Source organism: Perissodus microlepis, chromosome 8 (assembly GCF_051167445.1).
Source record: "Perissodus microlepis isolate ML-2025 ecotype Zambia chromosome 8, ASM5116744v1, whole genome shotgun sequence".
Classification (NCBI taxonomy): Eukaryota; Metazoa; Chordata; class Actinopteri; order Cichliformes; family Cichlidae; genus Perissodus; species Perissodus microlepis.
The window spans coordinates 24,990,062-25,007,045 of record NC_140468.1 but is presented as its reverse complement, the minus strand read 5'-3'; the positions used below and the strand labels follow the sequence as shown (position 1 = coordinate 25,007,045).

Genomic DNA, 16,984 nt, shown 5'->3' with positions numbered 1-16,984 from the left:
AAACTAAACCGCTGTTTTCTTGTGTCCACAGGTATCCAATCGGACATTTAATTCCAGTTGGCCTGACCTCCCAGAGTGTTTTCAGCTCTCTGTTCTCTCATGGGTGCAGTGCATCTATCTGTGGGCTGTCAGCCCAATCTACATCTTCTGTCTCAAGAAGAACAAGAAAGGATACATCATGATGTCACTTTTGAACAGGTTCAAGACGGTGAGAGAGCATTTCATACACTCATCACTTTAGTTTATTATAGTTCAGTGTATGGTAATGTCACATAGTACACATTATTGTGTTTAAAACTAGTTGGGAGGTACTGCAATATGTGAGATGTTGCAAGATAATTCGTATATTCATGTCTATAAAATAAAAACCCGAGGGTCCAATACTGAACCATGTTAGATTCAACATTTATCTTTCATATATTCACGTTTAGTGTCTATAAATTGTACATTGTGTTAATTTATTTAAATAATTACTGAATAATATGTAATCTGTTTCTCATATATGGTATAACCGCAGTATAAAGAGGAGCATTTCATGTTCTATGAACGCAGTTTTTAAAGCCTCTTTTATGTGTTTGATTTCTAGTAACGTACTGCAAACTAAGGTTGCACTAGAGTATATCAATTTTAGTAACCGAGTACTTTGTTTCTCTGTTTTAGATGGTTAAATGATTTTCAGGTTATCATACATGTTATCATATATCATCACATTAACTCGACCAGCAGAGAGTGTCTAGAACTTGAAGTATAAATAAACATATTACAAACTAACTAACGAACTAAACCAAGCACAAGACTGGCCAGAAATCTCCTCATATTTTGATGGCTTTGATTTCTGTGTCTTATTTCTTTGTTTTTATATAATTCAATGTTTGTTTCCTTCCCTTTGTCTCTCGGTTTGCTCTCAGGCATTTGGCTTTTTGCTGTGGATTGTGTGCTGGACAGATCTTTTCTACACATTGCACGAGGGCAATCAGCCGCCCATCTACTATGTAACCCCACTCGTGCTTGGCATGACCATGGTGAGGATCATGTTATATATATATATATATATTTAAGTCACAGTGTGAAAGCAACATTGATAGATTATAGTTTGTTTGTTTGTTTGTTTTTAAGAATTATACAAATGTTTTTTTGCATATTCAAATACAGGCTGATGTAGACCACATATACAAGAGATTCATATCTGAGTGATAAAAGATAAGAGTCACAGAGACCGGCTTGCCAAAATGACAGCAGCTGTTCGTGTGATGGATAAAGTGAAATAGCAACATGGGCAGTTAGCTTGCCTTCAGTGCTCCAGAGGTGTTTTTACATGACTGTAACAGAAAATCGAAGCTGACATTACACATCCATAACCAGCTGTGGCCAGTTAATGTGTGATCCGAATCTTTGTTCATGTTCACATGCACACACTCAAATACTGCGTGTGGGTGAAAGGCTGAAATCCTTTCTCTTAGCTTCTTCTAAGCAAGTGTAACTCAGCTATGAAGCACAACAAAATAAGTCAGTTTTGTGTAAACAGAAACGTCCACAGAGATGTGGAGGAGCCTGTATAGACAAACAATGTGACTCGGAGCTTAAGGAGCAGGAAGCCTCAAACTTTTTTTTAATCATCTTAAGTGCAGTTATGGTCTAGAATAATAAAACAAAAGAGGAAAACGTAGCAATCACTGTGTAATTCTGTGTCCATTTCCTGCTTATGTCTGTCCGTGGGCCAAAGCTAAATTATTTGGTCTTTGTCAGGAAATCCAAAGGATCAGTATTTCAGCTATTTATTGTTTGATTTCCTGAAGTAACAAGAAGTGGGAAACATTCCTGTATCACTGTACTTCAAAGACACGGGTCACAAACGCACAAATGTTTCTCCGATTGATACATTTAAGACATAATGCCACAGTAAAGACTTCCCTGTTTTTTGTTGTTGTTGTTGTTGTTTTTTAAAAACAACAACAACAAAAAGAAAACCAAATTAAACTATGCAAGAGAAAAGGGTTTCTCACACTCATATATGCTACTTTGATTTGAAATCCCTGTAGGTGATGTTGCATCATTCCACACTCATAAATGTACAGGGTTTGGCAGCAGAACTTTAGAGTTTCTGATGGTTCAGCTTTTTTCAACTTGCAGTCATGGACACTATAGACACAATAGAAGAGGGGTGTCCAACTCCAGGCCTTGAGGGCCGGTGTACTGCAGGTTTTAGATCTTACCCTGAGTCAACACACTTGAATCAAATGATTAAACTAATCATTTACCAGGCCTCTGGAGAACTTCAAGACATGTTGAGGAGGTCATTTAACCATTTAAATCAGCTGTGTTAGATCAAGGACACATCTTAAACCTGCAGGACACGGCCCTCGAGGCCTGGAGTTCCCCCACCCCTGCTTTAGAAGATAAAACAATACAAGAGCTGATATTATAGGTTCAGAGTAATTAGTTTGATGTGCCGTTTCACCAGAAGAGAATAGAGATGGACGTAAAAATGCCATTAAAACAGTCAGCTTCAAATGGAAATTCTCTGAACTGATACAATTCACCCAAAAAAATACACAAAATATTGATAAAAGATATGCACAGTGCCCGTGAGACCATGAAATGAATCCTAGACTCCACACTGAAGCCTCTTTGCCATCATGTCAGGCGCGCTAGATAACATGCTAGAATTTCACTCACTAACTGCAGCAGTAACTTTGTTGTTGGCCTTTTCTATTTGTCAGATAATGGCAATAAAATGCTCCAAAAACCATCAACACCACGGACACCTCTAAAACCTCTCTAAGAGCCTTACCAGCTACAGCTGCCTAACTTGGCAGACTTGCAGATAAAACAACTCCTAACTGTGTAAGCCTTGACAAATGAATGGGTGACTTATACAAAAAAAAGACAGTGATGCCAAAATAGTTGTTAAGTAAGGGAAATTAGCAGGTGGCCAAAACATGCTTTGTAGTGTTGTAATGTTTTACAGTTGGGTGTTTTAACACAGGAGTCCATGGGACTGAGCCAGGCTCTGGAGGCGATTTTAAGAAATGCAGTTTTTGGTGCAATTTTTAGCTCATTTGGAGCTAATCAGTATCCCAGTAGTGCTTTCATTTGAGCCACAGATCAAGACAGACTGGAGGAGCGGGCATTGAGTTGGTTTTCAATACCTGATTAGTTTACTAACTCATGTGCTTGATTAAAAGATACATTTTGTTGTTCATGAAATGTCAAAAATATATATTGTTCAGGCAATATACATTTTCCCATGTGGTTTAATGTTGTTAATGTCCAGTAAATGAATGATCTGTTAGACTGTTGATGTTACCTCTTTAAATCCCAAACTGTTAAAAACAAAATGCATCCATCAGTGTGATAAGTGCTCAGATGCAGTTATCTAAGATTGGACCAAATAAACCAATATGCAGAAGTGAAGGTACTCTGGTACATTTCTACACATGTGCAGAAATGTCCTTGTCACACTGGATACAGCTGGCAGTCTTGTGATAAACAGTTTACACCATCGTGAAGTTGTTGCAATTTCAAATGTCGCATGTCTTATTCCAAATCAAAACAGTTTTTTTTCCAGGACGTAAAAACAAATCTGAAACAGTTTCTTTAAGGCAGTAAAAGGAGAAAAGTCATATGCACTCTTTTTTTTTTCCCTTTCTCCAAACAAATCCATTAACCAGGCCAGTGCTACAGACCTGAGGCCAGATACTGTGTAAATAGTGATACTGTATTTTTTTCCAGGTTCCTCTTAGACAGGAAAATTGTATTTCGTCTCCCCCTCCACAGCAGTGGAATGTTCCATCACTTCAGTTGTTATTGTTGGCATAAATTTACTGTTTAGAGAAAGTTTTCTGGTGGAAAAGGTGATGAAATCCTTTATAACCACTAAAAGTCGTCTAAAAGACAGACATGCACACTGCAATGGTTGCCCAAAGTAAAATTAGACAGGAAGCACTGAAATGAAAAACGTCACGCAACAGCAGGAAATGAAAAGGAAAAAAAGTGGACTGAAAAGATGAGAGAATCTTTTCAATCAAAGACATTGAGGTTTTCGGTCTGCACTTTAAAAAGGAAAAAATCCTGAATGGTGAAGATAATGTAGCTGTGAGGTTTAAAGAGCTGGCCTTGTTGATTTGAAGTGAAAGAATTTAATAAAGGCAGAAAAATCCTTACAAAAGAAATCGACTGCTGCAGAACATTTTAATAATGACTTTGCTCATCCTCTGAAACTTTAGCACGTTTTTTGGTATAGATGTTCATGAGTCTTTATGACCTTTGTGCCTTTTTTATCCTGTGATAAATATTTGCCAATATTTGCTTGACAGACTAAATTTAGACAGGAAAAAGGAAAAGATTACTTGCTAAACACAGGTGAGTCACATCAGCTAAAAAAAGAAAAGGCTGTGTGTATGGAAAGCATTGCAGTCCTAACATGCTTTTTACATCTGGAAATGTGCAATGGTCTACTAGGATCCAAAATTTCATTATCAAAGGGTGAATGAGAAGATGTATGGATGCAGATGCACTTTCCAATTCATTGTCTGTGTAGCCACTGCACTAAAAGGACACCGGCTGTGCATAACTCCTGTAGGCGGACTAGAAAGTAGGATAACAAGAATGAGTAAGTGTACCGAATGTCCTGAATGAGGACATCCTCAAAGGAGCATGCAGCTTATTGGATTCTATCAGAGTTCATTTGCTCATTAATAGCTTAAATACTTATTTACGTTACACTGGGACTTGGTGCAGCCTCTGGGTTCATCATCTGTCTGAAATCAGCTGTTTTAGTTTTTCTCCCTGTAAGCCAACTCTCTTCTGATTGGCTGCCCGTTAAAACCGAAGATTTGAACAGTAGGTAGGTGGAGCTCTGATGTTATTATTTTAAATTTTGAGCATGTTTGATATAAGGATCCACCTCTGAAAAAGTCTGTAATATAGCAGAGGATGAAAAGCAAGTTACGCTTTCACTCTTAATTTAAAGACAGTACTTAAATTGGTAATTAGCACCAGTTTGATCTCACTGTCTTTTTTAAAAGTCTGTCTTTACCTCTCCATCACCAGAAATAATGTAGCAGAAGCTGACTGAAAAGCCAGATAGGAAAACAGTGAAGCGCTCCTCCTGAAGTAAACTGCCCTGAGTGCTGCGGTTCCACGAGGAGCATATCTAACCCAAAGTTGAAACACTGACCCAGTTTGTGTGTGGTTTACCTCACATGCTCTCAGTTATTCTGTCATGGCTAATCTAATACCGTCTCTCCCTCTGCCCCTCACCCCTTCCCAATCCTTTTTCTTCTCTCTGTGTGTCACCCCCACCCCTCCCTTCCCTCTCAGCTGTTGGCCACATTTCTGATCCAGTTTGAGAGGTTACGCGGGGTCCAGTCCTCAGGGGTCCTCTTCATCTTTTGGTTGCTGTGTTTGCTGTGTGCCACCGTGCCTTTCCGCTCCAAGATCCTACAGGCTTCCAGCCAGGTGAGAACATGTCGTTGCCCTCAAATACCTTTTACTTGTCTGCCATCATCTTCTCTGCCTGGTGCCCTTTTTTCACACGTCTGAATCTCCTTCCCCCAGTCTTGTTGTCTTAGGAGTTGTTTTGGAGTTTACAGTGGGTGGATGCTCTGGCAGGGGTTAGATCAGGGCACCACTAAGCAAAAAGGGAATAGTAGGCCTGTTGTTCCCAGTGTACTTATCTTACCTTCAGTGTGCACCGCTCACCAGCAGAGCTGCAGCTCACAGCAAACAAACCCTGCAGGGAGTATGGAGCTGCGGTGGAGAAAACATATGCAAGCATTCACACAGAGATCATCATGAAGAAAAAATGGAAGTGAATGTTAAATATGCAGACCGATGCAACAAAGTGATTGGAACGCATGGGGACTGCTGCAGAACAGTTGTTTGTAAGTGCTGCTGACCCAGTAGTTCTGCGAATTCTGGTTTTAACAATTGCAAGGGTCTAATCTGCAGGACTTGCATGACTCCCAGATAAGCTTCCCGTCCATTAGAAGGGAAATTGATTAGTGACCCATTAAACTGTTGTACTACAAAGGCTGAAAACTGCTGTTTTTACACAATAAAGATTCATGTCAAAGTTAATTGCAAATCACAAGAGGAAGCAAAGTTGTGCACATGATGAGGAATGGTGCAGTTTATTGAATAACGCAAGATTTTAGACCTGAGTGTATTTAGTGTTATTTAAAGCAGCAAAAATCAATATTTGTTCATAATCATGGCGTTATGAATAAGGAACAAAACTGCTCCTAATAAAAACTAGACTGTGCATTGGATTGCAGCATTTTTAATCTTTGTCTTTACTGGTTTGGTCCATTCTTACTATTTATAATCAGGTACCATACACTTGGTACTGCCTAGTGAGAATAGTGGACGATTTAGCTGCTGTACAGGCAGATGTTTCTGTTTGTGGCTGGTGTCGTTTAATACTCAAAAAGATGACCACCCTCAGTGTTGGATATGAAAGGCTTTGATGTCTGATATATGTATGCACTTTATTTTAAATGGTTGACTCAAGTAATTCTTTTTTTCACGAGTCAATATTATTGTGGAGAACAGAGAATGGAATGACTGTCATGTGGAGAATGTTAATCTTGTATAAAATCTTTAAGTGATATACTTGTTTTCTGTTATAAAAAGGTCAAAAGCTGTGTTAAGGTGCACGTAATGATGGGATTATAGTCAATAATCAGAGTAAGGCTTACCCCAATTAGCGTGTTTACATGGGTTCATATTCACATTTTTATGTGTGGAGGATAATCAGATTTATGGCTAAATGTGTCCCCCCGTGACCCTCAACAAGGTTCTGTCTCATCTCTGTTTCTTGGTGCCAGCGTTGATCTCTCCTGATAGCTGCAACGTAGCGTGCTTTCTGAATGGTAAATACAAATTCACTGCACCAGACAACATTCATGCATTTGAGATCTTCAGATTCACATCTGTTGTGTCAGTTCATGGCAGACCATCTCTCTCCCCAACCAGTGGCAGATGGCCCCGCCCCTCCCTGAGCCTGGTTAGATGGAGGTTTCTTCCTGTTAAAAGGGAGTTTTTCCTTCCCACTGTCGCCAAAGTGCTTGCTCATAGGGGGTCATATGATTGTTGGGTTTTTCTCATGTATTATTGTAGGGTCTACCTTACAATATAAAGCGCCTTGAGGCAACTGTTGTTATGATTTGGTGCTGTATAAATAAAATTGAATTGAATAGTGGGGGAAAAAAGGGGGTGCCTGATTTTTGCAGACTTTTGGCTTTTGTGATACTTTTTCCTCTGTGTGGATGTTTAGTGAATGGAAATGCCATTCTATTACCTTGTAGGGTTGTTTAGCCTTTGAACCAAATCCTAACCTCAGCACGCTGCTGTGCTCACTGTGACAATGCTTATTTTAGCTGCCAGTAGTATTGTACTATTGTACACACATACAGATCCAACGGTTCTACCTCCATTCATATGTCAAAAGGTGTTTACATACGAATATCCTGCGGTCAGCTTCCATCCATTCATGTGAATGTTCCTAACACCCACACACTTACAACTCATGCTTACCTTTCTCCTGGATGATCATAGCAATGCATGGGTGGGGCTGCCTGCTGCCTGACTGCCAGGGGTGAATTTTACATTCATCACCAAAGCAGACATAAAATATAGGACTTGAATAAGAATTTAAGGAAGGTGTTCTTTTTTTAAATTTCCATTTACTTTGTCATAAAGCTGTAAAATTGCTGTAAGCAGTAACTCATATTCCATCCATCATGTGTCACAAAGAACCTTTTGCACACAATGACAACACCCAGACACACCTGTGAATTCTGATATAGCTGCAGGTCTGAAAGGTGCAGTCGAGGAATAACATTGTTCGTCTGTTAGAGGAGGTTATGACAGAGGGCCGCCCCTCCCTGAAGCCTGGTTGCTCTGGAGGTTTCTTCTTGTTAAAAGGGAACTGGACTTTCCAGTGTTGCCAAAGCCTTTCTCACAGGGGGTCGTGTGATTCACACGACCCCCTGTCGACCCAATATTACCTCAACATTCACACGGTGTGAATGTTGAGGTAATAATGTTAATATTCACAGGGGGTCGTGTGAATGTTGAGGTTTCTATATAATATTGTTGGGTCTTTAGCTTAGGATTTAAACGCTCCTTGAGGTGACTGCTGTTGTGGACTGGTACTTCAAGGACATGTTGTGTTTTCCAAAAAGCCATCTCATCCCAAAAACTGATAAAAGCTGATGTCTTGTTTTCAAAAAGAATAGGATACACACTTGTTCTAATTATTATCTGATATTGTGAGCCTTAGGTTTCAGCTTTTATTTTTCATATATATTGGTTTAAGTACAGACCTCATTTTAAAGGAACAATGAAAACAATGCACGAGAAGTTTCCTGTACATGATTCCAATTCAGGATGTGTCTGCGTGTGTGTTCTTGTTATACTTTACAGGGCGAAGTCACAGATAAGCTGCGGTTCACCACTTTCTACTTCTACTTCAGCATGGTGGTCTGTGAGTTCATTCTCTGCTGCTTCAACGAGAAACCTCCTCTCTTCTCCAATGTTGTCACTGACCCTGTGAGTCATCGGTCACAGTCCGCTCATAAATAATTTTTGTGTTTTCCTGCTCACACCATAAAGTCAGTGTTCTGAGTAGCTGAAAGTCTGAGCACGCTCCGGGGCAGCTCTGTGCTTGTTAAAGCAGGTCACACAGTCACACACTGAATTCAGGTGTTACTGGCTTCTCAGTATGTCCTCTTTATCCTCATTTAACCTCCCTGGTCTCATATTATGCACACTTATCCTCTTTTCCCCTCTCCCAGAATCCTTGCCCTGAAGCTACAGCAGGTTTTCTCTCAAGGATCACTTTTTGGTGGTTCACAAGGTAAGCTAACATTGCTGTCTGCCACCAAACCAACCTCCATAGACCAACAGTTTGTGGTATACACTAAAAGTTTTGGGGCTTTAAAGACTCTGAGGTGTTCGTTTCACCATCTTTAGACCCTGCTATTCATTTTTCAAGCAGTTTTTGTAGTTCTGTGAATATAGTAGGACGTGCTAGTCTGTTAAATCTTCAGTTTGGGGCTTTTTCTCAAGGTGGATTAGCCCTCTTAAAACAAGAAAAATGTTTTAGGATAATTTAAGTCAATCTAATTTATTTGGACTTATCTCACTTAGATTAGCCTGAGAGTCATTTGGCTTCATACTGTTGTTGTTTAGATTAGCGCTAGTTTCTCCTTTCCTTTCTCCTTTTTTATTGCAGTGATCATAAACGCAGTGAAACTGAACAAGCAGTGTCGACTTACCTCGACCACAGTTGGTGGTAAAATGTAAAACGTTTGCAGTCATAAAAAACAAACCATTAGTGCAGCTTGAATGAAGAAGCTTAGAAATCGCTGTTACTTTTGCTGTTAGCTTGTTCCATGCTATGTTAGCTAATCCACAATTAATAATATATGTCATTATGTTAGTGGCTGTTTACACAGTATTCACTGTGTTCAAACATGCAGAATGATAAAAGTGTGATTTTTCTTCACATCTCTCATAGTGACTGCAATTGCCATGGTAATAAATAAATGTAAGGTCATCATAAACCATGCTAACATTCCTTCATTCATATTAGTGCTTCAACCCTTCAGTCCTCTTTTTAATGCACACATACTGTGGCTATATTATTTAGTATTGCTTGACCTCAACTTTATCTAAATGTAGGAGTTATTTACTCCTTCATTGTACAGTTTATTGGTTACAGTTTATTAGTTGTTTAATACCTTTTGAAGAAAAAAAAAAAAGAAATGCTGCTGGCACCGTTACTCCGTGCTACAAATATTATTTCCTGATAATTTTTCACGAATCACTGTTTAGCCAAACCTGTCACTAAAGAGTTTGTTTACTTACTATATCACATGATGTCAAAACACGAGGGTAGTTTGCACTGTGATTATAATTACGTAGTTCATAACGTAGCTTTTGCTTATTTAATACTGCAATATCATATTATTATTATTATCTGTTATTTTTGCATAGACATGCAGAGAGACTGTATATGTATCTCTGTGGGGAAAAAAACATGAGGCCAGTTTCTGGTGAAATTCAATCCAGTTATACATAATGATCATTAGCTAATTCAGTAAACTCAATTAAGTATTTTTGAGGACAACATGTATTCGTAAGATGGCTCTGGGATAAAGAATTTTAGTGTTACATGTTGGCAATGAATCAAAGAAAACTAAACAGAAAAAAAGAGGCAAACATGCACTTTAACCATTTAGATAATGTCTCATTTGTTTCAGTCACACTTGTAGCAATAAATTGCTTTAATGTAACCGATTGAATTAAGTTGCTGTTTCTCTTTCTCAGTATGGCTGTAAAGGGCTACAAAATGCCCCTGGAGGCCAAAGACCTGTGGTCCCTGAACAAGCGCGATAGCTCCAAAGTCATGGTGCCCAGGCTCCTTAATGAGTGGGAGAAGGAGGAGGCCAAGGCAAAGTTAAGGTATGTTAAACTTAAAAGCTTTGAGCTACACTTCATTTCTTTGTGTTTTGCTTAAAATAAGACAGGCTTTGATGTCTTTTAAGGTGGTCTTACACGATAGTTCTCCAGGCTTCAGACTAAACCTGGAGAACTATCTTCAGTCACTCTTAAGGAAGATAAGCTGTGAGAAAAGGCTGCAGACTTATAACTAGGCTGAAAATCAGTGTCCATGGGTCTGATAGAGTGATGAATCCATATTTTAAATTCTTGCACTGTCATGGTTTGGGGCTGCTGGTGTTGGGGGTCATGAAAAAAAAAGGTGGTCATACCAAATATTGAGTCTCAAGCTCATCAGAATTGTACAAACCCCTTTTCACTGGGATTCAACCGGCCTGATGAGCTGAGGAAGTGTTGTTCTAAATGGGGAATAGTTAAAAGGCCTTGATCTGATGATTGGAGAGGGCTGATGCTAGCAAGCAAGCAAGGACACAGACAATGTGTTGTCTTTGGCTGCTAACTCGCCAGTGAGAGCACGTTCTGAGCCAGCTGAAGATGGGGTAAGGGATACTGAACAGTGTCCGCCTTAAGTTCTCTTTGTGGCTCAATGACATTTACAAAACTTTTAAATCTAACATAGTCCAATGATACAGATGTATGCAGCGGCTAATATTGCACCTTTTTGTGTTTTTAAAGCCTTTTTACTTTGTCTTCCTGCAACACGCTGACTTTTCTGTTGTGTGCCTTTCTCTTGTTGTGTATGTATTCCTCTAGACCGTTTACATTTCTCCTGTTTGTCATTTATTCCTGCTGTCTGAGCACTGAGCAGTCAGTGAAAACCTAAGAGTTCACATTTATAAACTAATTTGAATTTCTATAAATGCTTTCTTTGATCCACATAATGTGAATTTAAAAAAAGCCATAGCTGATTGTAGCCCCTGGCTCAGGCTTTCAAAGGAAGGGCAGATTTATTAGTTCTTTGTTAGACTAGAAAAGGGAAGGGATGTTGTCGTAGAGGGCAGAGCTCTTTGTGTATGGTTGTGCGCGTGCAGGCGTAGGTTCATTCCTTTTTGCACAAGTGAAACTACTAGCACGTTTCTTTTGTAACCCTAGCAGGAGGGTATCAGTATCTGAAGCTACCACACACCGTTTCTACTTTAAAGAGTTGTGGGAAACTCCACGCACACAGACTGCAGCAACAACTCACACAGAGAGCGTCTGCAGGCATCAGAGAGGATATACGAAATGCACTGCAACATTATAAAGGAAAGCAGCTCGTTTGTAGTAATCCTGCTCTGATGTTTCCTGTACGTTTGTGGAATATCTCGGGCTTTTACTGTCAGAGCTTGTGAGGATTAAGTCCACATCCCGCTGCTCTGCAAAGTGAATGACTTTTCTCATATTAAGGATGCTGCATTCTATTCTTTTGAGTTTGTTCAGCTTCATGCAGGAGAAATTACTTTCCTTGGCTGCCGGCTGGGAACAGCATTCCAGCTACACGTTGTACCGCTTTAGCAAACACGCTTGACAACTTTGCTGAACTCCGACCTCTGTCAGGCTGCTTCCTCTTTCTGTGCAGTTTTCCTGTCTGTGCATTCTTCTTGTAAAATGAGAGGGAACAGTTTGGTTAGGGCCTTTTCAGTAGTGACCTGGAAACCTGTTTCATGTTAACAGTTGTTTGCTGAACTGTAGTCTCCCTTTACTTCACTGCTGTAATCAGACTCCTTTGCTTTAAGCTTGTATTACACTTTGTGTAGTAAGCTGAACAAAGGTTGTCTGAGCTTCTTTTGAGCAAATAATGCCGTTATTTACCATTTAAGCAAATGCAGCCACCAACAGCCCCAACAACTCTTAATGCTGTAGTTTTTGTTGTTGTTTTCTCCCTTTCCGATGTTTGCATCGCTGCTCGCCACTGGAAGGATCCAGGTTTGCAGAGGGAATCTGAAGTATGATTTGTTTATGTGGTATACTTTAGAGCTAAAACAGTTTAGCTACTGAACACTGGCAGTTGCGCTCATAGTGTGATTCATCAGCTATGGTAAATTATAGTCAGTACGTGACAGTGATTTACTGCTTTTCTGGGATTTTTTTTTATTACATTTCCAGGGATTTAGTATCAACAGTTCATTGTACTTTACATTTAAGTTGAATCATTTAATGGGTTACAATGTCTTTGCAATTTAGGACTGAGTAGTCAGTCGTTTCCTCCAATGTTTGCCATAAACTGGCAAACATTTTTCTCATTTATAAACATCATCAAAACTGCAGCTAAACTAGCTTCAAATTGAAGAAATTTTCCTAGCAACCTGGGATGACGTCTAAAGGTCAATAATATTACCTCCTGTATCTTTTGTTGAACACTTTCCTAAATGCATTTGGTATTTTCATCAAAGGAAAGTGACTGGCTAAGAAAGCATTTGAAAAGTTTGTACAATATCAAACGGATATAATAGCAGTCACTTTGACCAAGAGAACAATTGACTTTAATAATAATAATGGATTGCATTTATACAGTGCTTTTCAGGGCCCTCAAAGCGCTTTACAATGCCACTATTCATTCAATTTCACATTCATACACTGGTGGAGGCAGCTACAGTTGTAGCCACAGCTGCTCTGGGGCAGACTGACAGAAGCGAGGCTGCCATATCGCGCCATCGGCCCCTCTGGCCATCACCAGTAGGTGAAGTGTCTTGCCCAAGGACACAACGACCGAGACTGTCCGAGCCGGGACTCGAACCGGCAACCTTCCGGTTACAAGACGAACTGCTAACTCTATGAGCCACGATCGCCCCACTATTATGATCTGAGGTTTATGTTAGCATAGGTGGTAACCCTAACCACACCATAACCCTGTATTTGGGAGGCAAAAGGCAGAATTTTCATTTTTTTGGAACAAATGTGAATAGTTTTTTGATGTGTCAAAATTTATGCATTCTTATGGAGTTAGTTAGATTTAGGGTTGGGGTTGGACCTCAGACGGTAAAGCTATTTAAATCCAATGGTAGTCAGGAGCTCTGGCAGTTTAATTTACTTTTTCGAAACTCATATCATTAACAAATTTCCCACCTGTGGGACTAATAAAGGTCATCTTATCAAATTATTACTAGTAATTTTTTTGAAATATTTTAAAAATCTGGAGACAAATATTTTGCGAGCACAGCACACAAATGGAAAATCTTCTAACATAAGAACTGTAATGCCAAAAATGTATGAGATTTCATGTGAAGCGTAGCATCTTCTAGTTTCTGAACTGTGCCTGTGCCTAGCATGTGGCTTTAACGAAAGCCAGCCCTAACCCTGAAAGCCTGCTGAAAAGGTTAGCAAATGTTAAATATTTGGCAGAGGGAGTCAGACACATAACATGCTGCTTTATCAGTATGAGAGTGCCACTTTCTGCTGCTGTAGTTAAACAGTCAGGATATGTGTCATTAAAGAAACTTAAGTTAGACTTTTCCTTCCAAACTTTTTGATCCAAATTGTTGTGCCAATTATCTGTTCACAACTGATGTTATTCAGAAAAAAGCACCTCTGTATCTTGAGTAACATGTTATCTTGGCCTCACATGATTCAATCACTATGCTTGGGTCCTGGTGAAGGACCAGTACAAAAGCCTCTTTCTGCCTAGTTCAGGGGTTTCATCCTGTTACTGGGGAGTCTTCCTCCCGCGTGCTTGCTTCTAGGAGCCATCTGATTGTTGGGGTTTTTTGTATTATCATAGGATCTTCACCTTACAATATAAATCGTGAGGTGATGATTTGGTGCTATATAAATAAAATGTAATTGTATTAAATCTCTTGCTCTTTTTCTTTCATTCCCATCCTAAATACCCAAATCTTCCCCCCTACAGTGAAGAGAGTGTGGCTAGCCAGGCTACGTACGCTAAGCCCCCGCCGTCAACCACCAACCACATCTCAGGAGGAGGAGAAGGCGAAAGCAGCCCAGAGGAAGTAGAGGTGCTGCTGTCCAGTAAGAAAGTCGCGCACCAGCCATCCTTCCTTCGCGCCCTCGTCAAGGCCTTTGGACCCTACTTTCTGATTGGCTCAGGCTACAAGCTCCTGCAGGATATCATCACCTTTGTCAACCCACAGCTCCTGAAGTAAAGACAAAGATTCTACTCTAATATTGCGTGCTCTCTTTACTACAGCACACAAACAACTATTGTTCCAGTGTTGTGGAATACCATTTCCAGGACAGATTTTTGCATGCCGCGTTTGTGTTTTTGCATTTCGGTCTTCTTTATGCAGAGCATGTTAGCTGTCTATATTTAAAGGCGTACACTGTCCTTGTTCAGGATGCAAACTCCTCATGTAAATATGTTTCATCTTTATGCCTTTAGTAGCCCAGGGTGCAAATTCAATGATAGGAGCCTTTCTCAGAAATCCTTATCACTGTGTAGATAAGCTATCAGAGATGGCTTCCCAGATAGTTTTCCTGCGTGTGTCTTTTGTGGGACTGATGTGTTTGAACATTCCCTCCTGACACTGATATATCATTCTTACTTGCGGCACAGTGGGGGGAAATTTTAATTTCAAATTTTCTGTCCTTTTATTTGACAGTTATCTTTTGATAAGACAGCTTTTTCATTTATTTTTGTAGTATACCCATGTAAAATCCCAACTTAATGTTAAAGTTCCTCTATGGAAAAATGGATCTCAGGATTTAATACGATGCCTTATATGTAAAATAGAAAAACTAATTTTGAGCCATTTTTGGAAGTGAATACAGTCTGAGAAAGAGAGGGAAGAAAATAGTGACGGGAAAAACTTTACAGTCCTTCCAAACATTCATTAGAATGTCGGTGGTAACACCATCCAGTGATTCCTATTTATATTTTATATGTACAGCATGTTTCCTTTCACAGAGATGCTGTTGTTGCTTGTTCCAAATTTTGTCATGTTACAGTCTTTTTCAACATTTAATAAATTCATTGCTCTACTAAAAATTCTACACACAGTTCCCATGATGTCAAAGTGGGCAAAAACTTTGCTTGGAATTCTTTTAAATTTACTAAAAACGGAAAAAGTGCATAAAACATGCACATAAGAATTAAAAGCCTTTGCTCACTAATTGAAGCACTTTTGGTAGCCTCAGTGTAGTGTATGATGCTACAAGCTCAGCACACCTTTCATTCTTGTTTGAAGAACATCTCAAGCTGAATCGGGTTGGATGGAGCGCATCAGTGCCCAGCTATTCACTGACTGGGGCACTCATTCACAGAGTGGTCTCAAAGCCATTCCTTTGTTATCTTGGCTGTGTACTTAGAGTCATTGTTCGTTTGGGTGAAAATCCTTTGTTCCAGTCTGAGGTCAGGAGTGCTCTGGAGCAGGTTATCATCGAGGATGTCTCAGTACATGTCTGCATTCATCTTTCCCTCGACCCTGACAGGTCACCCAGGTCAGCAGCTTTCACTGAATGATTGGTATCGGCCAGGTGATGAGCGTTGCCTGGTTTCCTCCAGACATTACCTAAAGAGACCAAAGAGTTTTGCTTCTCATGGTCTGACAGTCCTTTAAGTGTCTTTTGTCAGACTCCTGAGGAGTGGCTTCCGACTGGCCAATCTAACATACAGGCCTAATAATAAGAGTGCTGAAAAACTGGTTGTCCTTCTGAAAGGTTCTACTCTCTCCAAAGCTGAAGCTCTGTCAGAGCTCACCGGCCTCTGGGTCACTTCCCTGACCAAACTGCCCAGTTGCTAAGATTGGTTGAGCAGCCAGCTCCGTTACCAGTCCTGGTGGTGGCTCCAAACGTCTTCTTCTTTATAGTTGATGGAGGCCACTGTGCCCATTGGGACCTTCAGTGCTGCAGAAGGCTTTGTACCCTCCCCCAGATCTTACTCGATACAATCCTGTCTCAGAGGTCTACAGACAATTCATTAGACTTAAATGACTTGGTCTGTGCTCTGATATGCACTGTCAGCTATGGGATCTCATATAGACAGTATGCCTTTTCTAGGTCAAATCAACTGGATTTACCACAGGTGGACTCAAATCAAGTTGTGGAAACATGACAGGAGATCAGTGGAAACAGCAAAACTGTGAATACTTGTGTTCATGTTACATACACATGGTTTTGTTCTTTCTTTTTAACACATTTGCAAGAATTTTAGGAACCTTCATCATGGGGTATTGTGTACAGAATTTTGTGGTAAAGAAATGAATTTAGTTCATTTTGGAAGAAGGCTGTAACGGGACAAACTGTGGAGCAAGTAAAGAGTGCTCTTCAGATGCACTGTATTTATAATCGAACTTGTAAAAGTGGTTTCTAAGAGTATAACCACAGTAATAACAAAACCCTTAACCAGAAGAAGCAGTTGCCACACACTTAAACATTAAAGACAACTATTTTGTCCCTCATGTTCAGCTTTGACATGCCATTGAGCCCTTTACTGGTTTATATACTATGCTATACTATGAAAAATCTACTGTTACAACAGTATGTACCTGTCATTCTAGCTCTGGCCTTTAAGCTGCCTTTACATACTGTAATCACCCATGGAAAGAGCAGATAATCTGCAGATTAAGCGTATCTATCTCAG

General features: G+C 39.9%; 1 protein-coding gene across 3 annotated transcripts in view; it reads left to right on the top strand.

Moving 5' to 3' along the window:
• abcc3 (ATP-binding cassette, sub-family C (CFTR/MRP), member 3) overlaps positions 1 to 16,984 on the top strand; it is a 64,598-nt gene that overhangs the window by 23,138 nt on the left and 24,476 nt on the right. For all 3 annotated transcript variants that reach the window (XM_084938367.1, XM_084938366.1, XM_084938365.1), the window contains exons 2-8: positions 32 to 208; positions 909 to 1,022; positions 5,323 to 5,460; positions 8,431 to 8,556; positions 8,802 to 8,863; positions 10,339 to 10,473; positions 14,297 to 14,545. In XM_084938367.1, the coding sequence (XP_084794493.1) occupies positions 179 to 208; positions 909 to 1,022; positions 5,323 to 5,460; positions 8,431 to 8,556; positions 8,802 to 8,863; positions 10,339 to 10,473; positions 14,297 to 14,545 (854 nt within the window). In that variant the 5' untranslated portion in view covers positions 32 to 178. The remainder of the gene's footprint in view (positions 1 to 31; positions 209 to 908; positions 1,023 to 5,322; positions 5,461 to 8,430; positions 8,557 to 8,801; positions 8,864 to 10,338; positions 10,474 to 14,296; positions 14,546 to 16,984) is intronic.